This window comes from Daphnia carinata, chromosome 8 (genome assembly GCF_022539665.2).
Source record: "Daphnia carinata strain CSIRO-1 chromosome 8, CSIRO_AGI_Dcar_HiC_V3, whole genome shotgun sequence".
In the NCBI taxonomy this organism is placed as follows: Eukaryota; Metazoa; Arthropoda; class Branchiopoda; order Diplostraca; family Daphniidae; genus Daphnia; species Daphnia carinata.
The window spans coordinates 6,978,375-7,000,592 of record NC_081338.1 but is presented as its reverse complement, the minus strand read 5'-3'; the positions used below and the strand labels follow the sequence as shown (position 1 = coordinate 7,000,592).

The following is a 22,218-nucleotide window of genomic DNA, read 5'->3' as shown; positions in this document are numbered from 1 at the left end:
CATGCGTGTAAATTGCATTTTCCTTCCCCATTCCGGACATGATCCCAACAAAAAAATAAATAAAAATGAATCAAAATCGTTTGTGGACGACCAAAGAAAACGACGATTCAAACATCCGGGAATTGAATCAAACATAAAAAATGATGACCATAATTTCCTCCATTTTCTTAAAAAAAATAAATAAATAAAATAAAATAAAAAATCGATAGTCAAGTTTCACCCCTTTCACATTATAAACACCAACAACTCGCATAGACATTTTTCTTATTTTAATAAAAAAAAAAAGAAAAGGGACGCGTTGTGCTCTATGAATTCTTGGAAGCAATAGTTGCCCACTAAACTTGTACGACGCGCCCACCTGACGAGATTCCCACAGTCACACAGACGCACTCTAACAAACATCAAGTGGTCCATACAATTTTTTTTTGAAAGAAAAGAAAGGCCCATTCAACTTGGGGCCTGTCGTATGTTTAAAAAGAAAAAAAAAAAAAATGAAACAACTTCACCTTTTAAAGCAGAATGGGCAATGCAAAAACATATCGACGTTACGCTTAACTCGTCTTTTTATATAACAAGCACAGCTCCTCCCGCCCCATCTACGGGAATAATCCCCCCCCCTCCCAACCTAAACGGGTTTTTTTTAGACGCACGTTGTTCGTATCGATTTTTGGTGTTAAAAAAAAAAGCAAAAAGAGGAGGTGACGGAATAAGGTGCGAGGTAGGAGATGAATGTTTAAATAATTCATCATCCATTAAACCGGTTGTGTGTAGCAGGAAGAGGAGGTAGCAAAAAGCGCCAAATTACAGCAAAGGTAATAACACACTACGCTACCAGATGATACATAAAAAAAAACGGGCGTGAATGCGTTTGCTTCTTCTCGTGAAAAGATCACACACACACGCACACCGAGGGGGGGAGGCAAAGAAAAGCATCGGGTTAGATCCTGCTTCCTTGAGAGCGTGGCCATCTGTCCGCTTCACGTGCCATTTCGCTTTTTTTTTTTCTTTTCTTTACTCTGCCAACCATTTTGAACTCGTGTCGCTGTGTTTATTTATTTGTCTTTCTAAAGGTCTAGCCAACACGATGATGGAGAACCTTCTAACCCCCCCCCCCACGCACCCTTTTGTGTGTGTGTGTGTGCAACAACCCGTGGAAAATGCCCATCGGCAGACAGCGCACGTCGTAAACGAAACAAACTTGGCAACAGGTTTGTCGAGCGCCACTTTGTTCCATTATTTAAACCTCTCAGACGAGCAAAGAGAGAGGCAAACGACTAGCGGCCATCTTTTATTCACGATGAATCAACTGGTCAAAAGCGGGTCAGTTCAAAACTTCTCATCGCTCTCTCTGCTTTTGCTATCCAACATCAAAATAAATAAATAAATAAATAAAAACACTATCTACATAGATAAACGAACGCCCCTGACGCAACGCCATCTATCGGCGTTATTTCTCTTTTCCCCGGCGGAAGAAGAAAAAAAAAATAGGAAATATATTGAACTGGTGGCGTTGACCTCTTACATTCTCATTTCCTTAATTCTAGAATCGGACCTGATGTAGACATTAAAAGCCAAAAAAAAAAAAAAAAAAAAAAAAATATGCCTTTGAGAAATGCAGTAAGAGGGGAAGCGCATACAAAGAAAAAAAAAGCGGGGATGCATAGACATAAAGACGGCATTTCTTATTTGATTCCAGGAGAGCCGTGGAATTACGGATGCTGGCGTTTCTTTTTTCGTTGCATCTACTGAAATATTCAGTTTCATGTTGTGACGTGAGAGTGCTCCCAGTTTCTAGTATCTCAAGTTACTTCCATGTAAGTTCGCCTTTTCCCTAATACACATGGATTTCTCTCTTCGCTATCCGATCCATACACACACACAAATAATAATAATAATAATAAAAAAAAAAAGGGAGATAGAAATGGGGCAAAAAAAAAAAAAAAAAAAGGGGATCTCTTCTCTTCCACGTAGCGCTTTACGTTAGGGATTCCTTTCAATATTCAAGATCAGAATTTCGACTCTACCATCCCGGAGGATATCTATCAACAATCTATTTTGTTCACTAGTTTTTTCTCCTCTTTCCTCCCTCATTTTTTTTTTTTTTTTCCTTTTCCAGAGTGCCAACACGATTCCCACTCGATGCAATGACAGTAAGGACGACGAGGAGAGAGAGAGAGGGGAGTGTATGGGGTGCATTAATTCTAGCGCACCGACAATTGAACAGTTAGGAAAAAGGACACACGCAATTCTAGAAAAACGGGTGCGCCATCTTGTGATGATGTTATTAGACTTAACATTTTTTTAAATATCAAAAATGTAAAAATAGCTCCCCTCAAGAAAGAAAAAAAAAATGCCGATAGGAAATAACATAAGAGCACCACTCCCATCACGCTATCGAGTCATCAAGTACACACCAGAAGAAGGAGAAAAAAAAATGAATAATCTGACATCTAAAAAAAAAAAACCGAGTTAGGGGAGAGATGAGTATTTCGAACAACTATGATACATCCCTGGATGTACACGGAAACCTGTCAAAAGTAACATCAACCTCGCATGAATTTTTATAAAAATCTCATTCCTAACGAAAAAAGAAGTCCAGCCGATTCCGTTATCCTATTTGCTTTCTGAACGAATCGGCTAAGGAAAAAAAAAAAACAAAAAAAAAACACGACAAAATATCTGCTCATACTTTGTAAACGAATTCAATGATGAGACAACACACAAAAAGATATGGCGAAAAAAGGGCGGGGTATTTCAAAACAAAATTTAAAAAAAAAAGGAGAAAATAAATAAGAAACGAACAAAAAAAATTAATAAATATCGAGGACGGGCAGACAAGGGTCTTCAAGAGGACGCGCAGATCAACATATAAATATTGAATGAGAAATTGTAGTGGGAAAAAAGATGGCCCACTGCAATAAGGGAAGGATAAAAAAAACAAACAAAATGGTGGTCGCATAGCGATGATTGGAAAAAAAAAATAAAAAGATATAAAATAGTAACGCCCACACGCATCCATCCTTACTCATTCCACGAGGATGTTCCAGTCTGTCAAGTGTGTGGCCATTAGATTTGAATAATCGATAATTGAAAGAGTGAGGAAAAAAAAACGAGGAAAAGATGGGAACAACAATTCCCATGTTCCAGCAACACAAAAAGAAGAAAAAAATCATCAAAGCTTATTTTTTTTTTTCCTTAAAAAAAAAAAAAATAGCTGCTCGGCACAATAAATGAAATAACTTAAAAAAAAAAAAAAAAAAAATTCGGTACGATGGTGTTTCAATCCCTAAAAGCTGAGTGGCCACCCCTCAATATTTTTTTTTATCGGCTAGTGATGTGTCGCCATCCGAGCGGTGTGACCGAGTCCCCGGTTGCTCGGTCTTCGTCAAACACAGAGGCGGGCAAGACACGTCCAATATATCGACCTTGGCCTCGACCTTCTCGAGTCGACAACAAAGCAGGTAAAGAAGAATCAACAACTAAAGAGGAGGGAGGGAGAGGTGCAGCAGCAGCCGATGGAGAGGATGCTGTCATAATGGCCGCTTCCTGGTTGATGGCCCTGTCGGAATTGCGCCGTATCGATGAGGCAACTTGCTTGGCCTTGCGCTTCCTAACGGTACGCCTAGTCTCGGTCACGACCGGCACCGACGAAGACGACGTTGCAGTCAGGTCTAGGCTGGGCTTGTCGTCGGCCGGCGACGCAGCGCCGGCAGAGGCCACCACGACGAACGGAGCGGCAACGCTGGCCCCCTTTTCCGCTGTCGGTGAGCTCGAGTCTGGCGGGCCGAAACCCGGAACGATGACCCTCGGAACGAGGTCAATCGATGGCTCCTCCACATCATCGTCCAGCGATTGTTGCGCTTCCGGCTGGTTGAGCACCTGACGTTCGGGCACGACGACGTGCGATTCCAAAACAATCGGCTTCCTCATCTCGCGAATGTCCGTCGACGCGTCCAATGGAAGCGCCACCGGCCGGCCAATCGGCGTGGGATCCTGTTGCGTCTGGACGTGAGCGTACGAAGCGGAATAAATGGGCGTCCATCCGCCGTAGCTCAAACGAGTCGAACCGCCGGCCGTTTCAGAGACCAACGAGGCTGGATGCGAATAGCTGGCAACGCCCAAAGCGGACGCTTGCTTCTCTGGGCCACTCTGATGGGCCGCATGCCAGTGAACTGGATTCGACGTGGGCAACGTGTAAACCAGTTTGGGTAGCTGTTGCGATGATTGCGGCGCTGGAGACGATGGAGGCGGAGGACGGGCTGCCTGGACTACTTTGGTGGGCGCTACCTGGACAGCTGGAAACTGAACAGGTTTGTACGGCGGCGGTGGGGTCGCCTTGTAAACGAAGGGTGGAAGCGAGGGCGATTGAACTTGTTGGGGCGTTTTGATTTTCGATAGGGCCGTAACGGCTTCGACGGGTGGAAGTGGAGTAGGTGAAACGCTGGAAGAACGAGACGGAGGTTTGGGCAGGCGCGCCAAAGGGACGGGAAAAGGCCCGGCAATAATTCTTCCGCCGGAGAATCCAGCCGCTTGGAGTTGAGGTTTCAAAAATTCTTGATGCGTCAAATAGTCGGGCAGCAAATGATCCGACGAAACTGTTGGCCGCTCTTCGTCGTCGCCGCGGTCCGTCAACGCGCTGAGAAACGACGGCTTGGCGAAAGGCAATTTCCATCCGTTGCGTCCGCCAAAAGAGAATCCGTCGTCATCCGATCGCCTCTGGACGACATTCAGAGGGCGCAGATTTTTGCCGTCAAACGTGTAGTAGCCCACAGGTCGAAACGGACCCGCCTCACAAGCGGCCATCATCGCCAAAAGGGCGCAACAATAAACGACGACAGTCATTTTGGACGCGGCCTTTTTCTTTTCCAAGTCAATGTGAGTAGAGCAGCCCGGGTCAAAAATGCAAAAGTAACAGGATCGAACAGACTAAACAGCTTCTTCTTGTTTCCGGACGGAGGGTTCAAAGGGCTATTGGCGTGGGTTCAAAAAAATAAGTTTGGCGCGATGTGGGAGCGGCCCGATTTCTACCGCAAAATACACACGATAGAGATGAAGTCACGCTCTTCTCACGACTCGCTTCCGCGTGTATGCGATTTCTTCAAGTACAAAGTTCAAAAAAAAAATATATGTAAAGTTTTGGGGGCTGTGAGAAACAAATGCAACCGGATGAGGCTCTCTCTATGTCTCTGGTCCTTTTGAATAAAAAAAAAAAAAAAAATTCCACACAGACACACACACTCGCGCGCACACAACAAAAAGCCCCGCAACGAGATGAATGGTAAGAAGACAGTGTGTGGATAGGCGGGGACCGGTTGACTCGGCGTACACACTAACAGCAATGTCGATGGCAAAGGAATGACTTCAACGAGCGGAACGACTCGACTTCTTATACGAGAAGAAATACCTTTTTCATACCTGCTGGCAATGGGTGAGCTCCTCCTTCTTCGCCAACAAGCACAAGAAAAGAAGTTCCCTGTTTAACTACTCGAAAAAAAAAAAAAGGGGGCCTGGTTTGAGGAAAAAAAAAAAAAAAAAATATTCTTTCTTTGGTTTCTTGTTGTCCTCCTCCCCCTTTATGAAATGATTACAACCAGAAGATCAACAGTAGAAAAAAAAATATCTTTACGACTTCTAGAGCACTGGCGATCCCTAATGCCGGACCTCAATGGAAATCAGCACAATGAAAAAATAAATGTTTCCTCGGGTGATGTTCCATTAAAGAGAGAAAAAAATAAATAAACCAGATAAACACGCAATGGGAAACGATGCGGTTTGATCGGCCACACACGAAAAATCACGGAAGGAAAAAAAAAACAAAAAAAAAACCTGAAGCTTTTGTCTCGGGTCAGTCAGTACATTACCTATATCTGAATTCTTTTTCTAACCTGGCCATGGGATCCCACGATATGGTAACATTACTGACACACACACACACACACACACACACCTCTATAAGGGGGCAACGCGGAAGACACCACCGACAAGTTGACAGGTCCTCCATAAATAAATAAAAAAAAGAGGCAAGGGTCAACGTAGCCTGCGGTCAACACTAAGCCAGGTAAGGAAAAGTCTTTGGCAACAGCATACCTATCTAGTAGGCCATCGAGCTGTAGGGGAACAAAACATTTTGAAAAATCGAAAAAAAAAGGAAAAGAATTTTTCATTTAGCTAAAGTTCAACATTTAAAAGAAAAAAAAAAAAAAAAAAAGACGCCGGAAGTGTGCTTGTATGGATTTTTCGATTAACAAGGTTAGTTGAAAAAAAAATAAATAAAAAGAACATCATTTTTTTTTTTTTGTTTTCGCTGTCACTTTACTCGCAAAGCGACATCGAATTGCAAGAGACACGGGGCTTGCACACGCATCGCAAAGTCAAAATGATGTGGGGATAAGAGCAGCGAGAGAATCGAATCTGCATAGATCTGCTTCAATTTCCTAGTCACTTATGCAAAAAACGGTTGAACGACTTAAAGTCAAGACCAATCGGCCAATCTATCCTCCTCCTTAGTTGCCTCTCGGGACTTGAGAGCGTCTTCCGGGAAAGATATCGCGTTACAGTTTCGTACTGCCAGCGCCAAAAAATAAAAAAGAAGACGCTCTCTCTCCCTACTCTGACATTTCTAAATGTTTACCTCCATCAAAAAAGATTCACGACAAAGTGACATAAGAGAGGGGCGAAAAAAAAGGGCAATTGCCATCAAAATGGTGCTCTAAAGAGCTTTACATAGAAATGAAAGCTAACTTTTTTTTTTTTGCGCCCGTCAGCAGGGCAAATCAACAAGCAGACAAGCAATCGTAAGGCCATTTCTCGCCTCCCTACTGTCAACGAGACTCGGTCACAATCTTTTTGCTTTAGGGCAGCGGGAATTTAACCGACCGCAATCGTCTCGCTGACAACTCTTATTTGCTATTCACATTTTTATAGCCGTGACAAAGCAAATGCTTCCAATTCACGGTGTAACAGAAAGATTCGTGATGCAATGTAGCTGTTAAACAAAAAAAAAAAACAAGCGAGAAAAAGGAGCGGAAAAAGCATAAAAACAAGGACAGCCACCCTACTAGTGTCCATTTCGGGTTGATGGAACTGGATTCCACCAACACTGTTAGCAAATCGACCGGCACACGCGTTAGATACACGAAGAAAAGGAAAAAAAAAAAGGCTTTGTTTCGTGTATATCAAACGCGCAATTTTTGTTTTTCGGAAGACCCCACCAGTCCCCCCCCCCCCCCCCCCAAGAAGCCCCGGGATGGATGTCCGTTACACCAGACCTGATGATGATCGTGATCATGTGAGTGTAAGAAAAAGGGGGGAATCTGGAAAAAAAAAAAGATCTTGTTTCCTTCTTTGAGAATGTGACCTACTTGACTAAGGTTCTCGAGCGTAATGAGTTTGGACGGAACATACACGAAAAAAAACAAACACGACATGATCCTCGCTTGAAGCACTTTGAACCAAAACGGAGACGGGCGAGGCCAGAAAAAAAAAGAACGTGATATCGAATTTGATTTAAGCGAACCAATGTTTCAGGTTAGGTTCTTCGTCTATCTAAAATCGAATAAAATGAAAACGTGTATTCTTTTGACTGAGAAATTATTCTTGAATAGCAAATACACGAGCATTAGAAACCGTTAAAAAAAACGGGGGGGGGATGGCACACAAACACTCCTTGGCACTTGTTATAAGAAAGAAATTTGTTTACGATTATTTAAAAAAAAAATCAAAAGAAGTGGAAACGTCTTTGTTTGGTCAATTAACAAAACAAAAAAAAAATTAAAAATGCCAGTAGTAGAAAAAAATTAATCTAGTAGTAGTAAAAAAATAGTAATGAAAAAAGCTACCTTCCGACTTTGAGGTATAGCTCGGTTGCCGAGTCATTGGCATTTTTGCATTACCTTTTATGAAATAAGAAAAAAATCACTTATTGATTGGCAAGTTTCTTTTTTGTTTAACGAAGATAGTATTAAAAAGAAAAATGTGGACTAGACATGGAACATTCAAAACCATTTGTTTTCCTACGTTGAAAGAAAGAAAAAAATTTTCTATATCTAGAAAGAAGTCTATCAAATCTGTCAATTGTTTTTACTTTGCTTTTACAAGACACTGGCAAACTGACTTTTGTACGAAAAAAAAAACAGCCAAGGAGAGTGAGTGTACGCACCTGCTTTCTATAATGCTCGAGATGTTGCATCCATGATAACCTCTCAGCTGGCGCCCCAAACTCCTCCTTCCTAGAGCGGGTTTGCTGTCTGTAAAGTCTATTCTAGTGTGTTTGCAGTCCCACAAAGCTTTTTTGAGCCTCACTCATGACAAGGTGCAAGTAAACTGGGGAAAATTGGCAAAGGTTTGGGCAGGGGTAGCTAGGTTTGCACTAACTTTACCTCGTGTATAATTTTGCAGCCCTTGACTGTCCCGATCTGTCCAAACAGCACCATAATCAACTCTTCTGTCACTGATGGGTCCAAATTCCCAACATATCTGCATTAGAACAAACACAATTTATTAAATACCCTGAATAATTACAGTAAACTGAAAAACAAAATCACAACTTACAATGTTCTGGGGAACGCCTCAGACTCCCCCATTGAAATGCTCATGGTGTCCTAAAACAATAGAAAAATAAGATGACAACAGTGAGTAAACTGTCTTCACAAAATATATAACTGCAAAATGATTTATTAAGTACAAAATAAATTGAGGGGATCGTTGTGGTAAGACAAAAAAATGGCTCGAGCCGGCACAAAAATCGAAACCGTTACGTGTGTGTGTACATTGCGGGTGAAAGGAACCCCTGACAAAAAAAATTCCGGCTGCCATTTAAGGGGGGCGTAATGTCAAAATGAAACCCACATATGTGGCATCAATTATACCAGAAATTAGCCAAGTTATAGCTATTTTCGAATGACATTTTGAAAATTTCAACAGTTCTCATTAGTCCAACATACCATTGCTTAAAATGTGAAGAAATCGCGTATTCGTGATGACGTGGGCTTTACCACAAGCAAAGGCACTGGTGGAGCTTTTGGGTCTTAGTCGGCTAAAAGTCTGACTAAATGCTACGTTGCCATATATTGCTTCGACTATTTTTCGTTTTGCCAAACAAATTTAAATATTTAAATTAGGCTTCTCGCGTTTTCGAAAACGTTTTTTTCGTTTTGTTTTTGAGTTTCTTTGTTTCAGCTAATCCATGCTTATTTATTTAAATAACCCAAATTAATTTTTGAATATGCTAATGTTTCGAATCATGCCATAAAAAAGAATAAAAACTTACTTGACAAAAATAAAATGTTCAATCACCAATGTTTATTGTGCAACCAAACTATTGCCGTAATACAACATGGATATAAATTTCGCCATTTATTCTGATTATTTCATTTTTATTTTCCATCAATACGCCGAATAACAGAATCGTAGAGAAGACAACTCGTTTTTTTTTCAAACTTTCCTCGTGATGCTAGATAACAATACATTCACAACTTTACATTATTATAGCTACCAGTTTTATCAATTGTAGGGAATCCTCTCGGAAAAATTGTTCTTCCTTTTTATGTGAAGTACTGAGCTCGGCTAAACATGTAAAAATCTTTTGTTTTTCGTTTACATCTGTGGAGATGAAAACACAACATTGGAAAGGGGGGAACATACAACGGATTTCCCCAACCGGTTATGAACAGAATAGAGGGGGGAAAATAATAATAATTAAGGCAATTGTGTCATCTCACACACACCAACACCTTTCTTGCTCCCATTATTATTTTTAACATATTATATATTCAGATTAAGAACCCAGAAAAGAAAAGAAACAAAAAAAAAAACCATCAGGATATTGGTTTGAATTACGTGTGTGTGTGTGTGTGTGTGGCGCCTTCAAACTGCATGTAATCTCAAATTCTGCGACCCACAATTGAATATAAAATAGTTATGAAATTTTTTTTTTCGACAAGAACCTCGAAAAAGACATCGGTAATAAAAAAAATGAAAAGGAACAAAGGTATAAGGCGATCACTGTTCTTTCATGTTTTTTAAAGAAGAAACTAAGAAAGAAAAATCGGGTTGATGCTAACGAGGAAGAACTTAAACTTTTGAAAAGAAACAGAAAAACAAAACAAAAAAGTGAATTTTTATTTGCCAAAGGCAGGATGGAATGGTGTGCTGACGTGTGGAGCGCCTCCGTTGGGGCTAGCCAACATGGTAGGCATCATCGCTGGATTGTTGGTGAATCCGCTCATGTTTGCTCCGCCAACATAAGGATTGGGACCCATTGGGGATGCAATACCCATCGGCCGAGGGTTCATCATCGGCATAGGTGCCACCATGCCATGCGGCATGAAAGGCATCGAGGCTGGAGCCGCATTGGTAATGAGCATAGGCTGAGGAGATGTAGGTCCCGAACTCGCCAACTGGTTCATCGATGGAGCGTTGCTTCTCGGCTTGCCTGTCAACGAGAGGTTGTCAATGTTGATATTCAGGCCGCCGACGTCGCTCCAAGTCCTTCCAGAGTTGACTCCCCCCATTCTCTGCAATCAAGCCATAAGGAAATTACAGAGACAACTAACACATATACACGTTCACATACACAGCGAACCGCATTAAAATTAGCATATTAGGAGAACAAACACGTAGCAACGCGAATTGTGTCTGTGTGTGCGTGTGTGTATGTGAGCGAGAGCGCAAGGTTTATTAACTCTGACCTTTGCTCCATTCTCCCGGAGACGACGCAAAAAACAAATGTAGACTGTGAGAATAATATACACACACACACACACACACAAAGGACTACAAAAAAAAAATGCAGATCAAAGGTTTTGACATGGAAAACAGTTTTAACAGTTTAGCAACGAATACGGTTAGCATTCGTTTCCGCAAAATGAAAATCAAATAAAGTGGCTTTTGTTCTTTTAAAATATATCGCCAACCTACATTGGGTTGTGACGGTGCCAACGGAGCTTGGGGGCGTGCAGCAGGCGGATACGCTAGGAGGGACACCGGCTGAAGCGAAGAACCTGCAATCAAAAAAAGAAGAATACAAAAGAGAACAAGAAAAGACAAATAAAAAATAATGTTGGCATTCATTGACTACATCGACATTGTATTGAAGATTTCCTTTCTTGATATTGGGGTGTTACAAACGCCACATGTAACGGTTCATGTATTCAGGAGGTGGGCCAGCAGCGACAATGCATTCTGCGCAAGCGAACGGACTTGAGTTGATGGGTCTTGTTCCATTGCTTCAACCAGCCAATCTTTCCAATCGGCAATTTCCAGGGCGTGATTAGCCATCAGCTGGTGATTGCTGACGGCCAACAGTGATTGAATAAACGCTGTCAGAGAGGCTTCACGGACGCTGGGCTCGCGATGCAAACGCAGAAACCAGACCATGTCGATGAGCGTGCGGGTCATTCGTTCCGCCACCGGCACCGGCCCGGTGCAGTGCAAGATGGTTGTCAGCGTACGGACCAGCGAAGAAAGCAAGACGAAATCCTGGTCCATCAAGCTCAAATGGACTAGACACCGGTCCAACTTTTCAGCCAAGGGGAAAAAGAAATGGCCGGCTAGGGAACTCAAACTGTTCTGGTATTTCACTGGCATACGTCGATCATTCGAAGAGAACCGACGCGTATTCGCCTCAATTCTCCGTGACACTATCAAACGCCAGTCTTGACCGTCTGGAACAACTTTTTTCTCAGATATCTCGTTTCCAATGGACGAACTATTGGAATCAGGTCGCGAAGAGAGTTCCTGTACAGTGGCACTAATGACATGAAGCATATCTAGTCTTTGGACCACAGAGTAATTAGTTTGGTAGAATTCACCAGTCAGAAACTGGGCCGAATCGATCGGCTGTGAAACGCAAACGGCTATCATTGCCCTTCTACGCAACCCAATGAAATCAGGAATCGAAAACTTGTCTTGCAAATGAATTAGGATGGCCATCAGCTGGCCAGCAAGTGACGGATGTTCTCGTGGTAATTGTTGCCGAATAATTTTCTCGCTGACATCAAGAGTCAAAATTAATTTTTCATATTCTTCAGTTTCGTTTTGACTGTTGCCCAACATGTCCATGAGATCACGAATATAACAAGGAGCTTCAAATTTTGATTCGACGGTATCTTCGGACATATCATACGGTTCCAAATCATCATCGCTATCTAGAGCCTCTTCTGAAGTGGGTTTCTCGATTTCTTTTGAATTGGAAGTTGGTTTTACTATTGATGCAGACAGTTTTTTAGGCGGTTTATAATTATGTCTGTTGCTCGCTTCCTGTGTTTTTTCTAACACTGTTTCGAAATCTTCTATTTCACATTCCTTTTCTTCCGCAGGTCTGAGGAGATTTCGAAGTTCCATGACAGATGGTTCAGATTTATCGTAGGTAAATTCTAACATAGGTCCTTCCGGATGAATACGCTTGGTGCAAACTTCGGCGACAAACATTCCAAGAATTCTAACCGCAACTTGGGGCGATTCCAAGTGATGGTTTACACCTTCTCTCAACATCCGGTGTAATTCGACCCTTTGCGTTGTGAGCTCTTCCGGCGGTAGAAAATTGAATGCCATGACAAGACATTTGGTAATAAATTCATGCTGTTCCGGTGACGTAAGAAGAAGGGCGTTCTTCTCACTCCATAGTGAAAGTAGGGTGATGGTGACTTTCAGTAAAGTCTCCGAGTCGTTGGCTAGAAATGTAAGAATGTTACGACCGACTCTCGGACAGGTCAATCCACGTAGCAATAGAAGTTTGGAGCAGAGCAAACGCTGCCAGCGATCTTCGAGGGGGAACTGGGAAACTCCCAGGAGTCGTTTAAATGTCGCAGGCGTTACGGACCATTTCGACAGGTACGTTACTACTTGCTCAAGGCATCGATCGTCTAGTGAGCGCATCAGGGCCGACCAAAGTCTCCGAGCAATGAAGTTGTTTCGAGTAAGGCTGTTTATAAGCTTTATAAGGGGTTCCAGCAAGTAATTTGGGGCAGCTTTGGCACACACGCTGGTCACGAGCACAGCTAAGGGCTCAACCTTGACGCTGATGCAATGTTTCATGGCCTCAGTAAGAATAAACAAGCAACGCGCTAGTTGGACAGCGAGGGAACGATGGTAAGCGGCAGGAGCCAATTGCAGAGGTAAATATCTCTGCAATACATTTCCTAACACATCTGGCAAACTGGCGACTGGCTTCACAAAATCCTCTTCCCACTGCCATCTGTCGGTAAGGTCAAACGATGGGGCTATACAACTGAAGAGGAAAGCGTCCGATGTAACGAGGTAAGTTAGAAGAAGAACCAACGAGTCCCGACGTTTACTAGGCATCAGATTCCTAATGGATTCGATGAGAATGTGAAGCGTTTCTTCAGCCGGACCAGCGTTCATCCAAACGAAAACCATTTCATCTTCAGGGTCAACAGTTAGCATGGCTTCTAGTATGGGTCGATAGTGGTTCGATGTAAACTCACGACATTCTTCACTCAAAATATCAAGATGTGAAAGCTTTTGCGGCGTCGGTGGGCCCGGCAGAAATCGTGCCAGTTGAACAACTGACTTGCGGCAATCCCTTCGTAGCTTCGGTGACGCAAGCATCTTCATCAGCTGACCCACTTGGACTTTCCAAATTTCTTCATCTGGTTCACGTGGAATAGACATAATAAATTGCTGTTCTTTCTTGGAGTCAATTTGTTCTTCATCCAGTGAAGCAGGAACTATTACACAATCAAGACTTACCCGTCTTTACCGCTTTCGATTCAGATCTTACTGGTATAGCTAACAATTCATTAAGTGATTACCTTGAGGCATTACATTTGTTGAAAAGGCATGGAAGGGACTTGAAGATGGCTCGGCAGGAGCTGGTGCCAACAGGTCATCAAGTAGAAATGCATCTTGGCTTGGAGGAGCAGCTTGGGGAGTAGCTGTGATAGTTGAATCGAACACAGCGCCAAAGTTAGCGAAGCTATCGCTGCAATTAGAAACAAACGGGAAAAATCCAGTTACTACCAACTCTTTTTCTGCTTTTCTTTTTCTTATGCCTACCTGGCAGAAGCTTGTGGAGCTGCTTGGGAAGAGAAGGCACTTGAAAAATCACCAAAATCTCCATTTGCACCACTGTCAACTCCACGTGGATCAAAGTCGTCCAAAATACTTGCAGCTGCGTTACTTGTCGTTGTCGTGGCATTACCGGGATTACCGAATACATCTGCTAACAGATCGCTTGAGCCATTATCATTTGTAGGTTGTGTTACAGGATTCTATGGATAGAAATCGAATTAAATAGTGGACAAATTGATTTTCTACGTAAAACTTATACTGGTGCGGTGGCTGGAGCGGGCTCCACTTTATAAAACGCTGCAGCACCCAAATCAACTTTTTTCATAGGTTTTGCACTGGTTGACTTTGATTTATCGTTATCAAATTTAAATTCTTTATCTTGACGTTTCGGTGGCTCTTCGCTGTCGCGAAATTCGCCACCAAAGCGACCGCTTGACTTGGATTCTATTCCTGAAGAAATGTCTCGTCGATCCGTCGCTTCGTCAGCACTGAAATGTGCATTAAAATTATAGGTTTTCACTACTCTGCAAAGTAATACTAATAATACCTGATATCAGACGAATTGTCATCGTCATTTTTCCTTCGCGAAGAACCGTTTCCGCGATTAGAATCCCAATCACTGAAATCATCATTTCTGCGACGTGGAGCTTCTTCCCAACCTTGAAATAAGACGCTGCTAACATGATCTCAGAATAAATGTAATACAAACACAAGAAAACTCACTTCCTCCACTGGCTCCTCCACCACCTCCTCCTCTGTAGCCCATTCCCATACCCAGTGTGTCATTTGACATGCCAACATATTTATCCTTGTTCTTCTTAGCCTTCTTCCTTTCTTCACGTAGCTTATCATCATCCTGAATGAAGTCAACCATCTCTTTTACTTTGTGTCGTATGTTCACTCCTTGATCTTTGCCCTGCTCATCAACACAGGTATAATTTTCCAAACCACGCAAATCATACAGGTGTTCCCTTGCAGAAGTCACAACCCTTTCAGACCCATTTTTAATCAGGTAATTTAATAATAGTAGTGACTGTAAGGGAAAATCTGGTTATTAGAACAGAGACTATTGCACATTTTTTTTATAACCTACTTTGTAAGTCCTTCGCCAATTCTTCCTTTCCCCCAACATTCGCTTCCACAACATACCCATAACTTCAGGAAACTGTTCATATGTGAATGTTGCTTGTGCAACTTCTTGCATTAATTGCCCTAATGATAAGAAAAATAATATAGGGCAAGAACTAAACTGGACTGCTCACGTGAAACGGAAAGTTCATTCATTATTAGAACTTACCAGTTGGTCCCCAAGCTTCATCATTTGTAGCTTCTCGTACTTTGGCCTCAATTTCGGTATAGTTCATAACCACATTTGTTCTAAAAAAAAATAAATAATGAAAAGATATGATCAGATATGTTTGCAAAAATTCCACAAACAATAAAATATTTAGCAAAATAATTACACTTTGTCGGCAATTTCTCGGACTTTCCATAGACCCAACATTTTTGTATGTCTCGTGTCCTATCGGACGAGTTTCAAATAAGAAAACGATGTGATCGATAAACTTGGATTTACGATAAAAGACCAACAATTTATTTTAACAAGAATGTCAACACAACAAAACAGTTATGGCCGACAGTCTGACATCTTTTGAGCTGACGTCACTGGAGTAGCAGTGCAAAATAAAATGATATGAATTACAACTTCGTAGTGAATAAAAAATTATTCTTACACAACTGTATGAACAAGCACGATTATCATCAGCTACCTATTTTAACTCAAAACGTTTCTATCGTTTAAATGTTAAATTAAAACTTTATATTCCATTATCCTAAGTATTTAGTTTGTGGCAACACTGGCAGAAGACGTTCTCTCTTATTTGTATATTTGTAATTTGTTTTGATTGAAACTTGAAAGTTGTTATTTGGACTGTTTCTTTACGGCGAAGGGCGAACCCGAGATTGTGAAATGGAGGGAAAACATTGGGGAGGATTTCTGGACGAAACAAGCAATTTTACCAGCCCTTACCTATTGAGCTTCGATGAAATCGAAAAACTTAGTAAAGCATTTGTGCCTTGTTCATCAAATAAACCCTTCAAGGCTGAAAGTGTCATGACAACACAGATGTGAGTGGAAGCCTCCGACTTACGAAGGAAATATTTAAGTTTATTGATAAAACGTTTTCCATTCCAGGATGCCCATATCATACTTTGAAACAGATCCCATCACATTACACAACATTCAGTTAGTCCAATACTCCAAGCAGATGCAAGAAATTCTTCAACAGATACAAAAATCTTACAAAGTAAAAGAATTTATGAGTGAGGAAAGATTGATTTCTAAATAGCAATCTTGTATTTATAGAAATTCAATGTAGAACATATTCCAATTGTTCCTATAAAACCTGCAAAGGAGCACATTCAGCAGCACCCATCCATGAAACTGACAAGACGAGGGGTACAACAAATATTGTACAGGTCAATGTACCAGGTTTGTGCCCATGAAGGATTTGATAGCACTACAGAATCTGTACTGTCAGTCCTTGCTGGTGTAACAGAAGAAATGCTTGTAAAGTTTTGTAATCTATTAAAACTAAACACTGAGCGTGAGATATTAGGCCAATCCACAGGATTTGTGGTAAGCTCCATATCAAATTTTTGGGTTTTGTCAGTTAAGTTATTTTTATGTCGCCAGGACGCGATGGAAAGAACCTTACATGATGTGGGCATGAATGGCGTTAAAGACCTTCATCATTTCTATACGAATCGAGTGCTACGTTATAACGACCGCCTCAGACAGCAAAGCCACAATCTCCATCGTATGTGCGTTAAAGCTGCTGTTCAGTTTGATCATAGCAAGGTGGGTCCCCGTACGCCCTGGGAAGAATCAGAATGGGCAGAATTAACAGAGTGGAGCGGGAATGAAGCTGTGGACAATGATAGCTCTTTCAATAGGTATCCAGTAGAATTTTTATACCTCAACTCAATATTTATTTACGAGTATTATTATCGTTCTTCAGAGACATGGGGATAAAGTCTCAGTCAAGCTCAAGGAGCAACCACGAAGCAATAAACCAGTTACATTTGGAAGACAACACAGCCATTTCTGCCCCTGGTGAGTGGTCCATATGATATTTAATTTTCTAGTTATTTAAATAACTGAATTTCTTTTTCAGGGCTTGAATCTGGCTTAAGGATGTTATATACGCTAGAACAGCAGGAAGCCATTGGAGCATCTGATGCTCGATACCTAAATAAGGAAGACCAAACATCACCTACCTTTTTTGTGGGCCCTGAATCTACCTCTCCTGGCGCGAAGCAAAATGGTAGCAAAAAACAGAAAAAACTTTAATGCAAGCCTTTTGTCCGATAGCGGATTATTTAGGCCGCCACCTCATAAATCTTTGCAAAGTCTTTGCAAATAAATGGCATTTTCTAAGGAAATTGACGCAAAATTTTAAGGTTCTGATGAAAATAAAATAGTTGCCGTTCGTTACAGCAATAAAACATTAAATCAATGGTTCAACAATCTATCCATGAAATTTAACGAAAGCATTAAAAAAACGCTCCTCGTGCGCTTTACTAAAATAAAGAGATATCATGCGTAAATTCCGCATTCTACTACCTAACCTAACCGTGGAATGGAATCCCCAGTTCCAGTGTTTCCACTTTCCGCAAAGTGGTATCCCTAGAACGTTGCCAGACTTAAAAAAAAATAAAATCCCCAGAAAAATCCCTGTTACTTTCATGCATACTCACATGGTCTCTACTATAATAACGGCCTGTCAGCGCCTAAAACTACATTGCCAGAGGGGCGTAATACCCCAAACCGAGCTCCACTTTCCACTGTTTGGTAACGAATGCAGAATTGAAATGTGTGGGAAAAACAGTGGAAAGTGGAACCTAGCGCCGCGCGTGGCCAGCTTAGGAAAGGGAAAAAAGAAATGACTGAGGCTAGATTCGAACTCGGTCTCCAGCTTATATATAGCTTGTTATATTGTTATATTAATAAATCTCTATTTTCAGCTACTTACAAAACCACTTTTTCTTCTTTCATGCTTGAACTTCATCAACAACAACTTGCTTACAAAAAGGAACAACAAAAACTTACGGGTAGCGAATTGGGTCACATATCCCGATGATAAGCTGCCTGCATCCACGAGCCGTCTTTCAGGCCGTGGGGAGGCTAACGAACAGCCTACGTTCAACGATCACCTCTTCTCTACCTTTCAGTTTGTGGTTCGATCTTCAAGGTAGTGAACAGTACTACAGATCGATTTTTAGCCTTGCAAGGCTATTTTTGCCATTTTTAGCCTGGCAAGGCTATTTTTTTGGTGTGCCATTTAGCCCCTTTATAGTAGGCATGGCTCTTCTTTTTTCTCTTTTCTTTTCTATCTTCTTTTTTTCTTTCTTCGTTTTCTCTCTTCTTCTTTTCTTTCTTGAAGGCCTAGAATCTTGCGTCTTGATCTGTTGTAGAAGCTTGCGTAATCCGATGAATCTTGCGTATCTTGAATGAAGATTTGGAGGGAAAGGGAGGGGGGGAAATTGGCGGTGTCGGGACTTGAACCCGGGGCCTTCAGAATGCGAAGCGAAGGTGGTAACCACTGTGCCAGGACCGCACATCTCAAACAAATTTATTTTTCATCGACCTTCGTTCTAATACCGGAGCTATATAATATGTGACTAATAGCGGTGTCGCTATGTGATAGGGCGCTGTGGTATAGCACTGAGATCATACGTCGACTGTCCGTGTTCGATTCTTATAGACGCCATTGCTTCAAAAAAAAATTTATTATTTTTATAAATGTAAATAAAATATTATTATTTTATTATTATATTTATTATTATTTATATTATTATATTTATATTTATTATTATAGAACAGTATTAAATCGAACACATTTTTAAAGCAATTAACCAGTGCCCGTCAAAGCCAAACAAGTTACCAGAAAAATTTAAATTGGGTATGGAAATAAAACCATCGGATTGCCCCATCATATTTGTTTAGTTAAGCAATAAAGATATGGTTTTTTCCAAAAATAATTGTCATCGAACTTTCAACGTTATAAAGCCTCAAGAGAATCACAGCGTTTCCCAATGAACGGTGTGTTGCTCACCTAGATAACAAAATTGTGTGAGAGGCCTCGGGTTCATCATGTCTCAACAACAAATTGTTCATCATGGTTGAACAAAATAGATTCGTAATTCCTACGTATATATTAAAGGAACTCTCCCCAGCTTTTGCAATTGGGTCAAGTGCTTGTCAGAAATTCAGTCGGAGACTTGAGTCTTAAAAAATTCGGCGTGCGATATGTTTGGCACAGACGTTTGGAGGATCAAATGGAGTTCGTGGTGTATCCTAGTCAGTACTACTTTCTGAAAAGCGTACCGTTCACCATTGTCCGCTTGGTGGCTCTTATTGAGGAACATTTTACTTTTGAAGTTGCATAGAAGCGCCAAAAGCAACAGCGGTTTGGCCAAAAATCTCAGAATCCCGAGAAATCCCCAGAAAATTAAATAGGCCCTGGATAATCCCGGAAACCCTAGATTTCCATAACTGCACCCTAGATTCCAAAAATTTTCCTTAAATCCCCCTAAATAGGGTAATATCCCTAGAAGTGGAATGGCTGCCCAGTTCCGTACTTAATCTCTGCTTAGCGCTTTTGGCAATTTGGAATGTATATATAAACGACGGTATGAAAATCCGTTCTATCCAAAAAAAAAAAAAAATTGCATATAAAAATCCGTTTTACCCAAAATAAAAATTCAAAATATTGTAGCTTACAGAATACTGTTTTACTACTACCACCATCAACCAATCACATTTCGAGTTAATTCTCTACATACATTGACCGAAAAAAAATAACCCAAGTCCTACTTTTCTCAGTCGGGCTTAAAATTTTTTTCTGACACTCACTGGAATTGGTCAAGTAGACATGTGAACCTAGTGGCACTGGAGAAGCTGGATGCTCAACGAAAATTCATCATACCCCATTTTGGAATAAACTAAAGAAAAGGAGCAAGAAATTAAAGTATATTTCCCCAAGTATTGCTCTTTTTTTTTTTTAAGTTAAATCTTGATTTCGATGGGGAATAGAATGAAAGACAAAGGAAAGAAAGCAAAATAACGAGACAGACACAGAAAATGTTTTCCGTTAAACGTTTAAAGATAGGTTTTTCGTTATGAAGTTTATCCATACAAAATTTTAAAGGCGTTGTGACTAGAAATTGATTGTCAAAAAAGTATGTTTGCTAACTAACTATTTTCTATCGGACAGCCCTATCAAGCCGCCTGATTTGCTAAGTTGGCAGGTCTAGAATTTTCTGGCTTGCTGTTCAGCTACAACCCGATAGAATAGAAAAAAGTAGTAAGTCTGTCCGTCTTTGCCGTCCGCTAAGTGAGTAGCACGTGGTTATATAAGAAACTAAATTTTGCTTAATATAGCTCCATTTAAAAGAAAAAAAGGTAGAGCGACTAATATCGCGGCAATTAATTAGACTGTTCTGTGGAAAACGTTTATATGATTCAACTCTCATTGTATGTTTTGAGGGTACGTCTGTTGAAATGGAAAAAATTTATACTTTAAGTAATGCATATCTCGTTGTCAGGTTCTATTGAGATGAGAAACATTTTTCGGAAACTCGAAGAATAAACTAACCTGATCCTCCCGTGGCAGTCCATGCTTGCAAAATTGGAAAAATGTTAATTGATCTTTCACGAACTTCGTTGCTTCCAACGCCATGTGCATTTAAAGGAGTTTTTACTTGGACCTAAATTCGTAATTTATTTTGTTGGGTTCTACAGAAATATAGAAACATTCATTTCTGTTAAGAAAGTTCAATTTCAGAAGTTTGTCCCAAGACTGCCAGGAGAGGGTATTGCATTTAGGCTGTGCCGATTTGATCACAGCTCAAACACAATGAGGATTCATTGGTTCATGACCCAGACCCAGTATTTTTTCTGGTCATCCTTTACTGCTTGAATTTGTAAAACTGGAAAAAATTTCTAATTTATTAGCAACAGAAGCTAATGTATTTATTAATTTACCTGACAGATTTATTCATCAGTTGGAAGGAGACTGCATTACTGAAGAATTCTTCCTATACTCATGGTCTTCGCAAAAATGAAGCATAACTGTGGTGTGTTCCCTCTCAGAAAAGGATAAGCCTAAGCCTAGCATTATCAGTTGATTTTGTTGGTTGAAATTCTGCTAAGACTTCACACATTCTGCAGCTTAGGTGCCGTAGGTGACACTTAAAGTTGAATTTATGCCCAGTTGTGGTACAAACTTATGGAGATTCACATGTTAAAAGTTAGGCATCCACCGATATTCGAAGTTCCGGAAATCGATTGGCCCATGACCACATCAAAAAGAAGTCGCCAGTTATATCCTTTGCTTCAATGTTCATTTGTTGAAAAACAGTAAAAAAAAACGCACATCCTTGGACTGTCGTCAAATACCTTCTTTATGAGGAGAAATATTGTATTACGAAATGTTCAGTTGTTTTGGTCGTGAAGATCCCTTCACTAGTAACAGATCTAGTAAGGCTGAAAGTTTTATTTAAAATATGGCGAAGAAATGTATCAGCTAATCATATTTCTCTTAAAATCTAAGAAACTAACCTTGTCCTCCAGTGGCAATCCATGTCTGCGAAATTGGAAAAATCAACTACCTCTTTTATTAGTGGACAAATTGTAATACGAAATAATCAACCATACAAGTCATGAAGATTCCATCTTGTAAACAAGTTAGTAAGTCTGGAAGTGTTTGTTGGAAATCAGAAGAGGTACTTCAGCTAATCTTATTTCTCTTGGGATTTTTACGGTGTTAGTGCTCAGCTTTTTTCCACTTCTCATTAAAGTTAAAACCAAACTTGATGTTGCCTTGTGGTGGATTCAGATTCTTGGTAAGTTCTGGACTTATTCTGAGAAATACTTATTAAGCAGTTATGGATGGTGGTTTACCATGTTTTTCTATTAAACAAATTTTGCCATAGCTATTTGTACAAGTATGAAGCTAGTTAATCAAAACCTATAAATGCTTATTTTTTGTGAGAAAATTTTGTTTTTTGATGTGGTCAATTCCTAATAGAGCAAGGCATTCATTTAGATTTGTTCATGAATCAAATGCAAATACTCGTTTGTTTGTTTTTTGCAGGAAAGGGTGTTATTTTTTTTTCCTTGAT

The 22,218-nt window shown here is 40.6% G+C and overlaps 3 protein-coding genes across 3 annotated transcripts in view; 1 reads left to right on the top strand and 2 right to left on the bottom strand.

Annotated features, from left to right (window-relative positions):
* The window catches only part of LOC130700229 (nucleolysin TIAR-like), a 59,243-nt gene extending 50,191 nt beyond the window's left edge, over positions 1–9,052 (bottom strand). The window contains exons 1-3 of the mRNA XM_057522266.2: positions 8,943–9,052; positions 8,551–8,600; positions 8,379–8,475 (exon numbers count right to left, since the gene is read on the bottom strand). Coding sequence (XP_057378249.1) covers positions 8,379–8,475; positions 8,551–8,600; positions 8,943–8,945 — 150 coding nt within the window. The 5' untranslated portion in view covers positions 8,946–9,052. The remainder of the gene's footprint in view (positions 1–8,378; positions 8,476–8,550; positions 8,601–8,942) is intronic.
* Positions 9,053–11,051: 1,999 nt separating this feature from the next.
* LOC130700236 (telomere length regulation protein TEL2 homolog) lies at positions 11,052–15,711 on the bottom strand. The gene is made up of 9 exons (XM_057522277.2): positions 15,495–15,711; positions 15,329–15,408; positions 15,125–15,243; positions 14,755–15,064; positions 14,579–14,690; positions 14,291–14,519; positions 14,017–14,231; positions 13,773–13,942; positions 11,052–13,688 (listed from the first exon to the last, which is right to left on the bottom strand). Exons 1-9 carry the CDS (start codon positions 15,533–15,535, stop codon positions 11,143–11,145), a joined length of 3,822 nt encoding a protein of 1,273 aa, XP_057378260.1. The 5' UTR covers positions 15,536–15,711; the 3' UTR covers positions 11,052–11,142.
* Positions 15,712–15,950: 239 nt separating this feature from the next.
* Positions 15,951–17,497, top strand: LOC130700233 (uncharacterized). Its single transcript, XM_057522273.2, has 6 exons — positions 15,951–16,158; positions 16,226–16,337; positions 16,397–16,669; positions 16,727–16,986; positions 17,052–17,146; positions 17,208–17,497. The coding sequence occupies exons 1-6, from the start codon at positions 16,001–16,003 to the stop codon at positions 17,381–17,383; spliced, it is 1,074 nt and encodes a 357-aa protein (XP_057378256.1). The 5' UTR covers positions 15,951–16,000; the 3' UTR covers positions 17,384–17,497.
* Positions 17,498–22,218: the final 4,721 nt, after the last annotated feature.